The sequence below is a fragment of the Bubalus kerabau genome, chromosome 11 (genome assembly GCF_029407905.1).
Source record: "Bubalus kerabau isolate K-KA32 ecotype Philippines breed swamp buffalo chromosome 11, PCC_UOA_SB_1v2, whole genome shotgun sequence".
In the NCBI taxonomy this organism is placed as follows: Eukaryota; Metazoa; Chordata; class Mammalia; order Artiodactyla; family Bovidae; genus Bubalus; species Bubalus kerabau.
In genome coordinates, this window is record NC_073634.1 from 62,639,169 (window position 1) to 62,654,320 (window position 15,152).

The 15,152-nt window shown below is 38.0% G+C and overlaps 1 protein-coding gene across 8 annotated transcripts in view; it reads right to left on the reverse strand.

Moving 5' to 3' along the window:
- Positions 1–297: 297 nt before the first annotated feature.
- Positions 298–15,152, reverse strand: part of USP34 (ubiquitin specific peptidase 34) — a 246,396-nt gene continuing 231,541 nt past the window's right edge. For 6 of the 8 annotated variants that reach the window (XM_055540390.1, XM_055540389.1, XM_055540391.1 and 3 more), the window contains exons 73-80: positions 14,862–14,966; positions 14,621–14,745; positions 13,485–13,608; positions 5,500–5,579; positions 2,954–3,094; positions 2,704–2,847; positions 1,710–1,869; positions 298–1,542 (exon numbers count right to left, since the gene is read on the reverse strand). In XM_055540390.1, the coding sequence (XP_055396365.1) occupies positions 935–1,542; positions 1,710–1,869; positions 2,704–2,847; positions 2,954–3,094; positions 5,500–5,579; positions 13,485–13,608; positions 14,621–14,745; positions 14,862–14,966 (1,487 nt within the window). In that variant the 3' untranslated portion in view covers positions 298–934. The remainder of the gene's footprint in view (positions 1,543–1,709; positions 1,870–2,703; positions 2,848–2,953; positions 3,095–5,499; positions 5,580–13,484; positions 13,609–14,620; positions 14,746–14,861; positions 14,967–15,152) is intronic. The other 2 variants (XM_055540392.1, XM_055540393.1) reach the window with 2 other exon arrangements.

Consider the following 15,152-nt stretch of genomic DNA (forward strand, 5'->3'; position numbering starts at 1 on the left):
GGTACTTCCTTTATTTTACTTCAGGGTTTTTAAGGTGTGTAGCTCTAGGTCGTGAAACAGTGGCATGTTGCATTCAGAAGCATGTTGATGTGAGGGCGAGCGGGCTGCATTGTTATGCTTCTCCCTGCAGCAGTTATGCACTCTGGAGTGGCGAGGACTGAAAAGTCTATGGAAAAAGGTACTTTTGGCCTGCCACTGTACTTCTCATGAAGTAGCAACAGTGGACAAGTACATCTCCTGGTTCACAGTTTTCTCATTCCTTTCATCTGAGAAGACTGAAGCAAGGTATGTAAACAATTAAAAGTCATCACAATCAGTTTAATTAAGTGCATAGAATAGCAATCAGTCATGTCAATAAAAATAAAACAATTATTTTTACATCAAGTGTGCTTTATTTCCTCCACAGGTATTCTGTTAAATAAAGCACCATTTATATACTGCCAGGCCACAGCTAAAGAGGATTCTTTACAGAATCAAATTTCTTGTGGTTGTTCCGTATACAAGTAAACTTAATTTTGATAATAAGAACCACAGCGATCGGAGGCAATCTGCCTCTATTATAAGGTACAAAACTGGCACAGAGGACACCATATTATACACAGTAAAAATGCTGTAAGTTTAAATTACATTGTACAGGGCCAGAGAACCCTGTGCCTCCCAGACAGCCATATTAAATGAAAGCCACTACAGTGAACTCTTAATTACGTAAAACATATTCATTATCTGATTGCCCTTTAGAAAGTATACTGAAGATGCAAATTTTTTCATCTGAAGTTTCTGCCTGGCCAAGAATTAAGCCTATAAATCTATCTTGCCATTCAAGCAGAGAGCACTGGACGAACTGAAGCACGAAAACAGAAATAGGCAAAACTTATACAAACAGCATCGGGTGGGGGGAGGGGTGACCTTAAAAGTAGACATGCTACATCTAATGTCAAGAAGCAGCTTGGTTTCCTTTGCCAGATATCCTCGTGACCACATGGATTGTAGATTCAATGGTCCTACACAGGGTATCTAGAATGTCGTGCTGCTGCATGTGACTAATGAGTCCTCTGGAATGGCCACAGCTGAGTGATAAAGCCACCTCAGGGTCCTGGGAGGGCAAAGCTTGACCGTCACAGCTTCTCAAGTCAGCTAAGTCAGACAGAACTGCAGAGAGAGAAGTAGAAGGGAACTCGGATTCCTCCTCAGCAAGGTTAGAATCCTTGGAACAGTGGAGGTCTTTCAATTCCTTACAGTCTTCAAACCTACCATTGTCGGACTGTTCTTCTGCATGCTGTGACCTGATATTTGATGTGTCTTCTGAAAACGAAGATGGAACTTCCATTCGGTATTCTTTAACAGAACTATTTTCAGGGGAAGGAAGATCTTGCTCGGTGCCTGGGTCGATAATTGAGGAGTCTCTCGTCTCATTGTCTGAAGTGCTAGTTGGGGTCAGGACCTCCCTGGTTTCTGTCTTCATGTCACTGATGCAGCTGTCGACGGTGTGCTCCTCATCGCTGCTAACGCGCCGCCTTTTAACAGGAGTTGCCCCTTCATCATCTGTGAAAACGAACATGAAAATTTCTCTGAAGAGTCATTAAGATCATATTGGGGGTGTTTGCATTTTTTAGCATTTATATTCAGGAGGCTCACACAACTACTGTAAAATCAGTAGTAGAAAGTGTATTTGTCCTAAACTCAATATTTTATTAGTCTGCAAAGCTAACCTTTAGTTTTTCTTTCTTTGGCTTCTTGCTCTTGGAGTGAGTTTCTCTGCTGCAGACAAGTCCTGCATTTGCTTAAAAGCTCTTGCAGAGTTGGAATTAGAGCCGGGTTTAATTGTTTGGGAGTATGTACCGACAGTAGCAAAGCAAGTGCCCGTAAGTCCTACAAAAATCCAAACAAACATTTTAAATTCCAAAGCCAACATTTTGACACAGTTAGTAGTTTAAATGCATATGTTTATTACTCTTCCAGGAATCCACCCTGGTTCCTCTGGTACTTTTAGAAGGATGCTAAAACCAGAAAGCCAGTGTTATGACACTACTGCCTTTCTATTTCATTGGTTCCAAGTCACTAATACCATTGTTCTTTGCACCACACCACTTGACTGAAGACCTAAACAGTATTTTCTGAAAATGGAAAAAAAAAAATCAGTAATAAAACTTATACAGGAATTTTAAAAGCAAACCCTGAATGATCCATGAACAATTTAGGCCTCATTAATCTAGGACCCAGTTTTCAGAGATACTTGATTTCTGGTAGGTACCACAGGTCGTCTTCATGTAGCGCTATAATCCACCCTGGCCTCTAAGCATTTTGTTACTTAGGAGGCAGGCATCTGCTGGACGTGTGCCTCACATGCTGGTGGGTGTTTCATTTTTCTGCAACACGGTTTTCATGGAAGTCTATACAAGCAACCAATTCCCCAGCTTTAACTGGCTTTATAGGCAGACTATTAACTTGATTTTCAGTTCCTTAGGAGTCACAGGTTTATTGCCCTTAGCATTTTATGACGTTGGCTCATGTCTTAAGGTGACAGAAAGTATGCTACATACATAAAAGGCAGAGGGAACACATTTTCATTTGGTTAGTTTTTCATCATATGTGACTTCTAGAGTTTGAGTAAGTTAAAATTATGTGTATACTAAGGCCAGATTTAGAGTTGATGTAATAAGGAGAGTTTGAAAGTACATGACTACTGCTTTGTATAGTCCTTACCCCATTTAAAGCAGCACTTGCTTTGGAAATTTCAACTCTGTTGGTGAAATCAGACTGCAGGTTCTGATACTGATTTATCAAGTTTGTAATAAGGGTGCTGATCAAATTGGCACAGTTAGCTTCAGAAAACACTTGACCTTGAACCTGAAAAAGATGATTAAAAAAAAAAATCTCCAAAAAACCAACACAGTGAAAACACAACCATTAAGTAACTGGAAGTAACAAGTTGAGTTTCCAACTTGTGACATACCTTTAGAAGAAAATGTGTCATGAATGTGTAGACAATGTTGTTGTTTAGAAAAGTTCTTTCATCCATTAAGATGCATTTTATATATTCTGCAAAAACAGGATCTTCACACAAAAGCTTGATGCAGTTTTTTGACATAGCAGACTAAAGTGGGGGGGAAAAGCACTGATTGGTTGAGCACTGAAATAAGTGCAAGTCTTAAATACACTGCTTATGATAGATATACATCCAAAGTCACTTAACATCTTATTGGAAAAACCACTTCTCTTTGGCCATGCCATGCGGCTTGTGGGAACCTAGTTCCCAAATCAGGGATTGAAGCTGGGCCCTCAGCAATGGAAGCACAGTGTCCTAACCACTAGACCACCAAGGGAATTCCCAGAAAAGCCACTTTTACTGGTTTGGGCAAAGTGTTCATTCAGGTTTTCATGTAAGATGTTATAGAAAAACCTGAACAAAATTTTTGGCCAGCCCAATACTTTAATCTACTCAACTCTTGGTTACAATTATACTCCCAATAACTTAAATGGGTAAGTGTTAAGAAGAGACTTGTAAAAAGTCTGAAAGGCAAAACTGAACAAATACATTTTAAAAGAAATGCAGCCTTATTATCTACCATTGAGTTAATAAGGACTGGAAAAATAAGACAAATGGGATGATGTTTTCAGGGGAAAAGAGATAACCAAACCACCCACAGAGAAAAGATTTTAAGAAATTTTATTCCCTAAAATGAGTTAAAACTTGCACTATATAATGTCATAACAATAGTAATTTGTTTGGTAAATCCCTTTCCCCTACACCTTCATAAATATTGCAATGATAAACAGCAAACCTCTTTTCCTAATTGTCTCACATAGAAATCAGTGGGTCCCAAAATATAGAAATTGTACTAAAATTTGGTTTTCCTGTTTTCAAATGGTCATGGCTCTTTTTAAACACAAGTAGTATGTCTTTAAGTATATTCCCTAGACTATTTATACATATGTTTTAATAACATCATTTACATGGAAGAAAAAATGGATTATTTTTTAAAAATAGGACAAATTTTAGATAATACTGTACATGCATATACTTGTTGTAAGTAAACTGTTTAAGTCAACCCAAGAAATCAGGAGTCAAGTACAACTGGCACCCAGGTTTTCAGATCCTTGGTGTCAGGAAAATCTGTCTTACTCTACCAGTAGTAACAGTCTCTGCCTATGATTCCTGCACAGTACAGATGGCTTTTTCTATAGGGCTGCTAGGGGCTTCGGAAGCTTGAGGTGGTCTGACTTTGTTTTAAGGGAAGTGGGGGGGGGGGGGGGGGTTGGCACGGTGATGAATTTTGTGGGAAAAAAGCCAAGAGAGTAGTGCAGTACAGCAGCCGATAAAGCAATAGAGAAGCAACAGGCAGGGGCAGAACACAGAAACCGAAGAAAGCAACCACCGAAATCAAGAAGAATGAAAACGGCAGCAGCAAGTGACAGAGTTGGCAGGGGGAGGCCAGATATCTGTTCCAATTTACTGAATAAACCACTCAGCTCAGCAGTCAACCAGCAAGTTGTTTTCTGTGTGTTTACTATGTACTATGCCATATGACTAGCCTATCAAAGATGCCTAGTATAGAAAACAAAATGACATTTCTTTAGGAATACAGATGACTCAGGTAGTCTTTATACTTGTGAAATTCACAGTTTGGGACAGGGAGGCAGAGAATCAACTATTACAGTACCATGTGACATGTATCCATTAGGAGAGCATACAGCATACAACAGCCTGGACAAGAGGCTGGACCAAACTCAAAGTATTCTGGGTGCTAAACGTGGGTAAAAGTCCATGCCAAAGGAATTAATCAACTCACACACTCAGGCAAGAAACTGGAAGTTATTTTCAGAGTCTAAAGAGTAGGGTCCTTTATACCTGATCCAAGGATGACTCAAACCTGAGAATTAATCTGATTTCCTCCTCTTTCCCCACCATTCTTCCTCCACAATTTAACAAGCATTATTTCGGTGCCCACATTAAGGGGTTGGCTCTTAGACTTAAGATAGGAAGGGTACAGTGTTTGCTGTTCTCAGTGAGATTGCTAATAAGAAAACAAGTGCACCAGACTCCAAAAACTGCTCTGAGGTCATAGGTAAGCGAGAGGTAATGAACAGTCTGCTGAAATGTTTTCTGTTAGAGGTTTTGGATTGGTGGCAAGGAGAAGAAACAGGAAACAGGAGAGGTGAGGAAGACCAAGAAGTGGCACATGGCTTCTTGTCCTAATAGCTCCCTGTCTCAGACTTTCACCACAACTATTTATACTGACCTTTAAATGAGGAATTCAACTAGAAACAGCTTGTCTGAAATATCCTTTGTGATAACAAATGTATGGAAAAAGAAAATTTCACAGGGCAACTAGATGTCCATTGCTTAATAGTTATTTTTTCTCTTAACAGTGTCTTACCTACCAAGATTTGAAAACATCCCCAATTTCTAGCCAATTTTCAACCCAGTGTTCCTAAAATTACTGACCACCTGTTTGGATGAGATGAAACACCAAGTCATCTAAAACTCTTTTTCTTTACCTGAGTCTGGCATAGCTCAGTCCAAAGTTTGGGGAACAGTGCAAGATGAAGTGGCAAACCTTCATAGGCAACTAGGACACCTAGTATTTGAAAAGAAACCAGAATAGGTTATAATTATAAATTACACTACTGAGATAACTAAACTCTGCAGGTACAATAAATAGTATGGCTATTTCTAGTCATAACTGCATATTTTCTATGTTTTAGAAATACGTAATGTATTTAAAGGGGAAGAATTCATTCCAATGTTTTAACCAGTGAAATAATTTTTAGAGTTCAGTATACTTTGACTTCATTTATCTCCCATACCTCATTCCTAGAAGGACCTTCGACAACTTAAACCAATTCAGGTTTTTGAGAATCAGAATTTTATCTGGGACAATAAAATTTACTGCAAGTGGTTCCAAAGCTTTCTTGGGTTAAGTTACCACTCCGCATATTAGATCATATTACATGGAACTGCTAGAGTGCAGTGGGGACAAGGGGTACAAGTTCAAACAGGATGTGAAGAAGTAGGAAACACATCATTCTCTCCTCTTTTATCTTGTTTCTCCAAGGATAAGATGAATGCCTTTGTAGTAGATTTAGGTAAATTCTGCTCTAACAGCCCCTAGCCTCGTCCCCAGGACCCTTCGGGCGGATCACACTTAGCTGCTGTATGTCAGCATTTTACTTGAAACGTCCAAGGTTTTAACTTTTCCTTCTCTTGACTATTCCAGATATCAAATGTTTCATTAAGAAATTAGTTCACCTAGCCCCTGCTATCCTCTCTCTCTCAAAACACAGAAGCTGTAATGCCACAGTCGGTCATAAGTAAATTTTTCATCCTCCAACACTCCCATCCCCCAAGGAAATCATGGGGGAGAAATACAATACAAGTTATCTTCCTACAGTTAAAAAAATTATGAGAAACAGCTCAAGTTGGCAAACATTTTCAGTACAGGGCCAAATAGTAATTACAGGTTTCCCCCAATTATGAAAGTATGAAACTTTTCATAAGCTGAAACATCATCAAGTGAAAAAGCAATTTACCTTTTTCCATAAAAGCAAAAATCCCCTTTGCATTTCTTTTGGTTAGCAACAAGAGGTACTAACGTAGGTATTTCATGAAGTGGCATAAAGCAAACTTTCAAAAATTTGGGAATACCAGTATTTTAGTCTTTGTAGACTATTTAACTGTTGCAACTGCTCCATTGACAGCACTAAATGAATGGGTGTGGCTGGTCTTTCAATAAAATGTTATTTAAGACATTGAAATTTGAGTATTGTGTAATTTTCATGTATATCACAACATACTCAAAATCTCAGAAAAAAAATTAAAAATTGTAAAAACTGTTCGTAGCTTGCAGGCAGCTCACTGGTTGTACAAAACAGGCAGCACACAGGTTACTGTTTGCCAACCTCTGTATTAGGCTACGGGTCTGAGAAAATCTCAGAGAAACCAAATCAGTCATTCAGTTTAATCATCGAAGAATGCCTAGACTCCCTTTTGTGGGAAAGCCTACCTTTTATTTTCCTGTCAAGATTAATTCCATTTTAAAGAACCAAAGAAACTCTCACCTTTCTCCATTATCCTAACCTAATCTGGCTGGGATTGGAGGCATTTACCAATCATAACATCACAATACACAGAAGAAAACAAAGGCATGTCATCAACACTGATGGCTACAGAGAATAAAGTTCCTATGTTCCCATGTTTCAGCATTATAATTATTCATAAAAGTACAGCAGGGGTTGGCAATAGGCCCATGGCCCATTTTTTCTGGCCCCTTCACAGAGTCTGCCAACCCCTGAACTAGAGGTTGCCCTGACATAAACCTTCTGTGAAAGCAGGCTTTAACTACAATTTAAGATCCTCTAGACTTTATTCCTATTTTCCACAACTACTAAAAAGCTAGCACTACCAAAAAAACAACAAAAAAACAGAGGCCTTCTATGATGTAAGATTGTTTTCAAATAATACTGATTCAAATATGTTTATTTTACAAGTGAAGAATGGAATAAACATACTAACATCTATTGTGCTAGGTAAGTCAGATAATCATATTTAATTTTCTCATCAACTCTGGGAGGCGTTATGTTACCCTCATGTTCCCCACTGTTTTGAATGAGGAAATGAGGCTCAGAGAAATCACTAATCTGCTCAATTTCATCCCCAAAGCCAGTGAGTGATACAGCTGTATCTATCCCAGACCTGAGTCTAAAGCCCACCATCTTTTCAATAATCAGTTTCCCAAGCTTTAGTCATCCATGTATAATTTTCATCACTGTTTTCATATCTGTCCATCTTCTCTGTTTACTTGATAACTGTGCTTTCGATTCATTCAGAGAAGCTAATCCTATGTTGTCCTTGTCCTAGGCAATGTAACATCCAGGACAATCATGCATTTGGTATGAATTATTTACTTTTGTAATACAGTAAGATCTATTTCTTAACATGAAAATTATTTTCTCTGGGCCATCTTGTACACTACATTCTGGAAAACACTGCCACCCACAGTGAGCTAAAGACACCTCTTTCACATCCTAATTCCCTACTGAGCTGCACCTTTGGAAGGAAGGCCATCCCTTCAAAGCAGCTCAGTTTCTTTCTAGCATTTTCACAAAGCACCAAGGATAAGGTGTATCTAGGCTCTACTAATTTAAGGTAGAGGCCAATGCCATCCTAGTTCACACACTCCTCCTCCAATAGGGGTATCTCACTTACTGGGTGCAAAGCACAGGGAGATGCAATCGCCAGCATTCACAGGCACGTTTCCAAGCCTTACCTCAGCAAACAGGATGGGCAGACCCAAAACATACTGGTTCCTGTATTATCACTCATCTTTCTCAATCCTGTGACTTTGGGCATCCTTAACAAGGGTCCTTACCCCACCCCGTTCCCACCCACGAAGGAACCATGTTCAACAATGAAGAGCTATTCCAAATATATTTTTTCCTCAATAGTGGCACCTTACACTGTAGAAGCTGTTGGGTGTGTTATGTAAAAGAAAAATCTTTTAAAGACAGCTTTTGTAGGTAAAATGGTAATACATATGGTTGCTGTGAGGATGAAATATTTTATATGTATATTTACTAGTTAGGGTCTCTGCCCAGCTTTCTATAGGAGTATTTATCCCATTCAAGCATTACTCATGGGAAGTGGGAGCTCTGGCCAATGGATGGAAGCCCACAGCTAATGCTCCACTGCAAGACTGAATCAAGACATCTTAGCCTGAGAATATCACATTTGATTCTTCTAATTCCCCTATTTCTGATCTCATATCCACTAAGCAAACTATTGTTGTTTACTCGGCTTCCGATGCAGGTTACAGGGGAAAATCTGCTAGCCCTACCATGTAACTTTCAGATTGCTGTGCTCATTCTTCTTTGTAAATTAACAGACTGGTATCCAAACCCTAAATTATACATATGTCTATTAAACGTAATGATTCTATATGACCTCATATAGGTGGATGTGCCCTTGGATGGATAAAAGCTGGCTTCTGAATGACTGGCACTTGTTTCAAGTACATTCATCCTACGAAGCCTTTGGGGAAACAGCTAAACGAGCTGTTTCTCCAATAAGTATCACCTTGATATCAAAAAAGCTGAAAGATGATCAACAGTTGTGCTTTCATATTGAATTTTAATCTGTTTACTTACATCAACTATATTAAAACTTTGAAGATTATGGATGTTCTAGGTATATCACGTTACTTGCAAAAAATATTTTAAACTACCTTTCACTTATTAAGGTATTAAGAAAGCTTTCAAAAACTAATGTCAAGGTGATTTTTGCTTTGTGTCTAAAAATGAAAATTATGAAATCTAGGATTTGTTTGGAGAAGGCAATGGCACCCCACTCCAGTACTCTTGCCTGGAAAATCCCATGGACAGAGGACCCTGGAAGGCTGCAGTCCATGGGGTCGCTAAGAGTCGGGCACGACTGAGCGACTTCACTTTGACTTTTCACTTTCATGCATTGGAGAAGGCAATGGCAACCCACTCCAGTATCCTTGCCTGGAGAATCCCAGGGACGGGGGAGCCTGGTGGGCTGCTGTCTATGGGGTTGCACAGAGTCGGACACGACTAAAGCGACTTAGCAGCAGCAGCAGGAGGGATTTGTTAGTTTAATTTTACTTGAATATCTTATTAATCTGCATGTGCACTACTAAGGTACCTAAAAAACTTGGTATGATTAGGGTCTGCATTACCAATTTTCTGTTTTGGAAAAAACTTTCCTCAAATGTAAGATCAATGCATGATCATTACAAATAAGTTGTATTTAACCTAGAAAATAAAAGCGTCCCATAATTTTATCCTTAGTTAAGAATATAATCCTCTTTTTTAACATGTACTGATCTTCCCCCTTGTTCATAAGAATGTGGTCATATTCTGTATTTTCCAATTTGCTTTTTCATGTGATCCAAAGTTATTTCCTATCATTTTATTTTAAAGACTATATTATACAAATGAACTTAACTAAGCTGCTACTGACAGACATTTGGGTTTTTCCCAGTTTTACCCAATACAAACCAAGTTAAAATAAACATCCTATGTATGTTACTATATATTTAATGAGTAGATTTAGGGTGGATCCCCAGATCTGGTATTGCTGGGGCAAAGGGCATGAACAATCTAAACCTCCTCTCCAAACCAACCCCATTAATAGATCTCCTCTTTGCCCAAACTGTAGTATCATCCAAACTTTACCTCATAGTTGGGAGGGTGGGAGTAGAAATAACTGTTTACTTTAATGTTCTTTACCATCTTACTGAATCCTAAAAACTCTTTGTATACTGGTATTCCTAGCCATTTATCGGATAAGAAGGCAAATATTTCACTCATTAGCTGTATGTATTTTAATTCAATTCATGGCATTTTCAACATGTAGTATTTTCAATTTTCATGTAATAAAAAATTTCAATTTCTTATTTATTGTTTCTGGGTTTTGTGTCCTGCTTACATGGTCCTTCAAATCTCAAGACAGTATTCATATGATCCTATGTTTTTTATTTAATATTTCTAGGATTTTATTTTTCACAATTTAATACTTAATCCTCCTAGGATGTATTTTGGTCTAAGGAGCAAAGATGGTATTAAAATCTTGCCTCTCCTCTCCCAGAAAGCTACCCAATATCTCAATAATACCATTTTCGACTAATCTGGTGTGTCATCTTTATTATCTACCAAATCCTTGTGTAGCCTTATGTTTGTTTTGGGGCTGTTTTTCTGCTGTTCCATGCATGTGTTTCCATAGCTGCAATGTATGGTTTTAATCATTAGTTTAGTCATTCCTTGGGTATTAATAGGGTACTGGTTCCAGGAGCCCCCAATGCTTAAGACCCTTATATAAAATGGTAATACAATGATTACAGTGGAAATTTCAATCCACAGTTCGCCATCTGAGGATACGGAGGATATTTACATAGGTGCTGCTGTGCTTCATGGCTCAGTTGTGTCTGACCCTTTGTGACCCCACGGACTGTAGCCTGCCAGGCTCCTCTGTCCATGGGGATTCTCCAGGCAAGAATACTGGAGTGGGTTGCCATGTCCTTCTCCAGAGGATCTTCCCAACTCAGGGATAGAACCCAGGTCTCCCGCATTGCAGGGATATTCTTTACCCTCCCTCTGAGCCACCAGGGAAGCCTATTTACATTAGAAAGAGGAGAAAATAAACCCATACTTGCTGTTTTTAATTAAAAAAAAAAAAGAATAAAATTTTTACATATCAAAATACTGCAGTCTCAGACACACTAGTATTATTTCACTTGGCAATTGGCAGTTTTGTTCATATTCCCTGGATTCTCTCCCAACTTTGTCTCTTCTATCCCCATACCTGACTGTCCTCACTTTAACAGCACTTCAACCTTCCCCTCTTGTTGCCAAATATAGTTTCTTGAAGAGACTATACAATTAAAACTCCTTATCAACTCTCCGCTTCCCATCCCAGTTGTTAATGTGGGCTTTGCTTTCTCAAGCTCTCTCCTCATTGCCTCTCCCCTGGAAATAGTTATTTCAGCTAGAAGACTGGGACATAATCTCTCCATTTTTAAGAAGCATAAGGAAAGCAATGCTTTTAGTTCTTTGTTTTACTTCATATCCAAAATAATGTCCAATTTTCTTCATTAAGATATAACCATGAAATATTTCTTTTCCTGCTCAATTTGTTCAAGGTTTCGGTTTATATATATGTAGAGCTGTCCTATGCAATACAGTAGCCACAAGTCACATCTGCTATTTAAAATTCATTTGGTTAAAATAAAAAATTCAGTTCCTTAATTACATTTTAAGTTCTGAACACACACACGGTCAGTGGCTATCATACTGTGGATGGTGATGCAGTTGGAGAATATTTCCATCCTGCTAGAAAATGCTAAAGAACAGTCCTATGTAGAGAACTAAAAACCATGAGCCAGCATAAATGTGCTTCCTGAGTGTTAAGTGATGAGGAGCATAAAATAAGATGAAAGTTGAGTCAGCTAATGGCATGGCTAGGTATGTGTCCTTTCTCTTCCTCCCTCTCCTATGTTTCCCAGAACTGTCTATTTGTGTTAGTGAAGAAGACAGTCTCACAGGGTGAAACATTCATTATTTCAAGTAGATAAGACAGCTCCTCACTTAACTTTTGGTATAAATCACATGGACACAATTACTAAGAACTTTTCTTGAGGTTAACATCTTTCTAAGTCTTCCTCCTTATCTGGGAGCAAGACTGTCTTATTAGAACTCCTGGGTATTTCCCTACACTTGATCGTTGCCACTGCTAGATTTCAGCTTTTTATAGCCAAGTGCCACAACTCAATTATATAATCATGAAATGGCCGATACGAACATATCCTCATCTGCCCACTCCCCGATCTTCAGCCACATATATAAAAAACTAGCTAATGGTAGCAGGTGGAAGGAACACCCTTTCAAATCTGAAGACATTCTAATCACTTACCAATAAGCTGGTTTTTCTGAAGAGAAATTATCCCTGACAGTTGTTACCACTTCCTTCTTGGATAACAAAATCTAAGGTATATTCACATCTTTGGCCCTATCTATAATGGATCAAAACCTTTTCCAAAGGAAGGAGGGGGTTGTGACTGAGAAGGAGCACAATACATAACTTCCAAGGTGTTATATTACTTCCAGGAAGTAATATTCTACTTCTTGACCTGGATGGTGGTTCCATGAGAATTTCACCTCCCATGCTCTTGACACAAAAACTATGGTACAATGGAGAGGATCCTGGGCCATCCCTAAAGGTAATAGACTCATATGACACACAGAGCCTGAGAACTCTGGAGATCTTAAGACAGGGGACATGTGGAGGGCTACATTTCTTCTCAAGACTTATCAGCTAGAAAAAGTCACCCAAAGGGAGCAGTCGTCTAAGAGCTCTCAGCTGCATCCGCAGAGAGACAATATTACATAAAAATAATTCAAGGTTTTCCTTTTATAATTCACTGATTTTTTTTTCTATTTCTCATATCTTCCTTTTCAAATTTCCCTTCTCACTCATCCCTCTATTTTATGAGACTTACCTCCTAATTTACTCATATATGCACCTCTGCTTCACCCTGGCAAGTCCACTTAGCTTGCTCTTGGTGTTTCCAGCTCCAAAGCACAGCTGGCACTATTATCTTATGTTATCCTCCAGATCAGGGCTGGGGAAGTCCATCTCTCTAAGTCTGCCTCCCTAAACAGAGCAGTTTTTGGTTTTTAAATTCTGCTGGGCAGATGGAGGAGGACTTGGGCTTCTACGTACAGAAGTGATGAGCCTATTCCACACTCCTTTATAAGCCAGCTGAAACTCTGGGCAGAACTATTCAATGGAAACCAGTAAGTTGGTGTTTTCTTAATAAAAATAAAAATGTTCCCAAGAATAATTAATATTTTTCAACATTCACTTTAAAAAAGAAAAAAAGGATTGGCTCATTTTTTTCCTCCCCTTCCTAAATGGCTAGGGGCTTAAAATAATTCAGTGGAATTTACTGCTCATCTTTTATACTTACTCAGCTTAACTAATGTTTCAGTAAATTTTTCACAGTTGATTGCAACTCGGCATAATAGATGGATGAATTGATGATAAGAAAAGAAGTAGTCTAGCAGCATACGATCATAAACGTCATCTTTGCCCTGAAGGTTAAAGATGATAAAATGGTTGCACTTAAATTGTATAATAAATTAAAGAGCATATTTTGTGCAAATGTAATAAATTTAACTAAAAAGCTGATTAAATATTTAAATTCTATAAGAACCTAGTTTTAAATTCCAAGTTTCTATTAATGTTATTAAGATCTTAATTGTCACAAGTTTATTTTCAGTGTGCAAATGTTGTCAATTAAAATTACCCCTTATTTCTATATACTTTAATAAAGTAAAACTACTGTAGGATTTTAAAATGTGACACTTGAGTTCTACAGACATATCATCAAGAAGAGTGAATTAAATTTGATTTTTGAAATAAATTTGATTATTTCTGAAATGGTTTCTACTGTATTAACTATTTTAAATATTTTATTTAATACAAACTTCTTAAATGCATTTAAGATCCAAAGATAGTGGGCAAGAGAGAATATGAATAAAGTGGGTGAGGAAAGATAAATTAGTGAAAAAATTGTTTAGAAAGTCTTAGAACTAAGATAAATTATCCTGTGTCAATGTTCCCTCTCTCTATAATTTAGAATTAGCTCTATTTTAGAATAAGTATTAGAGAACCAGAATCAGGCTACAAATGATGATAAATCCATCAATCAGTCATAATTAGGCTTAGGTCAAAGAATTATAATTAAAGGGCAGTAAAAGGAGTCATTGATTATATGGCGAAATATAAACAGCAGTCAGTACCTAACTTGACCTTTCAGATTTAGATATATGACCCATTTATAATTTAGCCTAGTGACAAATACTAATGAGACTTTCTGTTAGGATATTTTTTGAGGGGCAAAAAAAACTTACTACTTGTGCTTATTATTGATTTTGCAAATATTCAACCAACATTTCAGAGCAGGAAAAAGTCCAAATGAGTCTAATCTCCTTAGGATCCAGATAATGATCATTTAAGTCTAATATATTCATAATGGCCAGAGGGGAAGTTCTAAATTACTGTGTACTAGAGAAACATGGTTTTCCTGGCATCCCAACATACCTTACTGGTTTCCACCATTGTGGGCAAGAGGCACATATTGAGTTCAGGGCGCGGAGGCCGAATATTGCTTTTCCCTCCTATTAGCTTGATATTTTCTCGACAAGGGAAATAAGGTCCAAGAGACACTAAGACATTAAAAGTGTACAATAAGAATAAATGGAAAAAATAAATCTCCATGTTTCAGTGTGCAGAAAGATTAAATGCCAACCATGTTCAAGTACTGTGCTAGATGAATACATACTTGGTATATTACTGTGATGATAAGTACAATGGTTGTGCTGTAGAAATGGAACCAGAGTGTGAAGAAAGTCATGGGGACTCAAAAGCACAAGCTCCTTGAGGACATCTGAAAATAAAAACACAATGTGGGCATTAAAAACTGGAGTGTGGACCTGCTATCTTCAAATTCACCACTCCTACTGGGGTAATTGATGGCAGTGTGGCAGCTAACAAGTTTTAATGAGTCTCACACTGTCTGAGCTCTCAGCCCCAGGACAAACTGTCTGATGCTTAACGAAAAATGGATCCACAG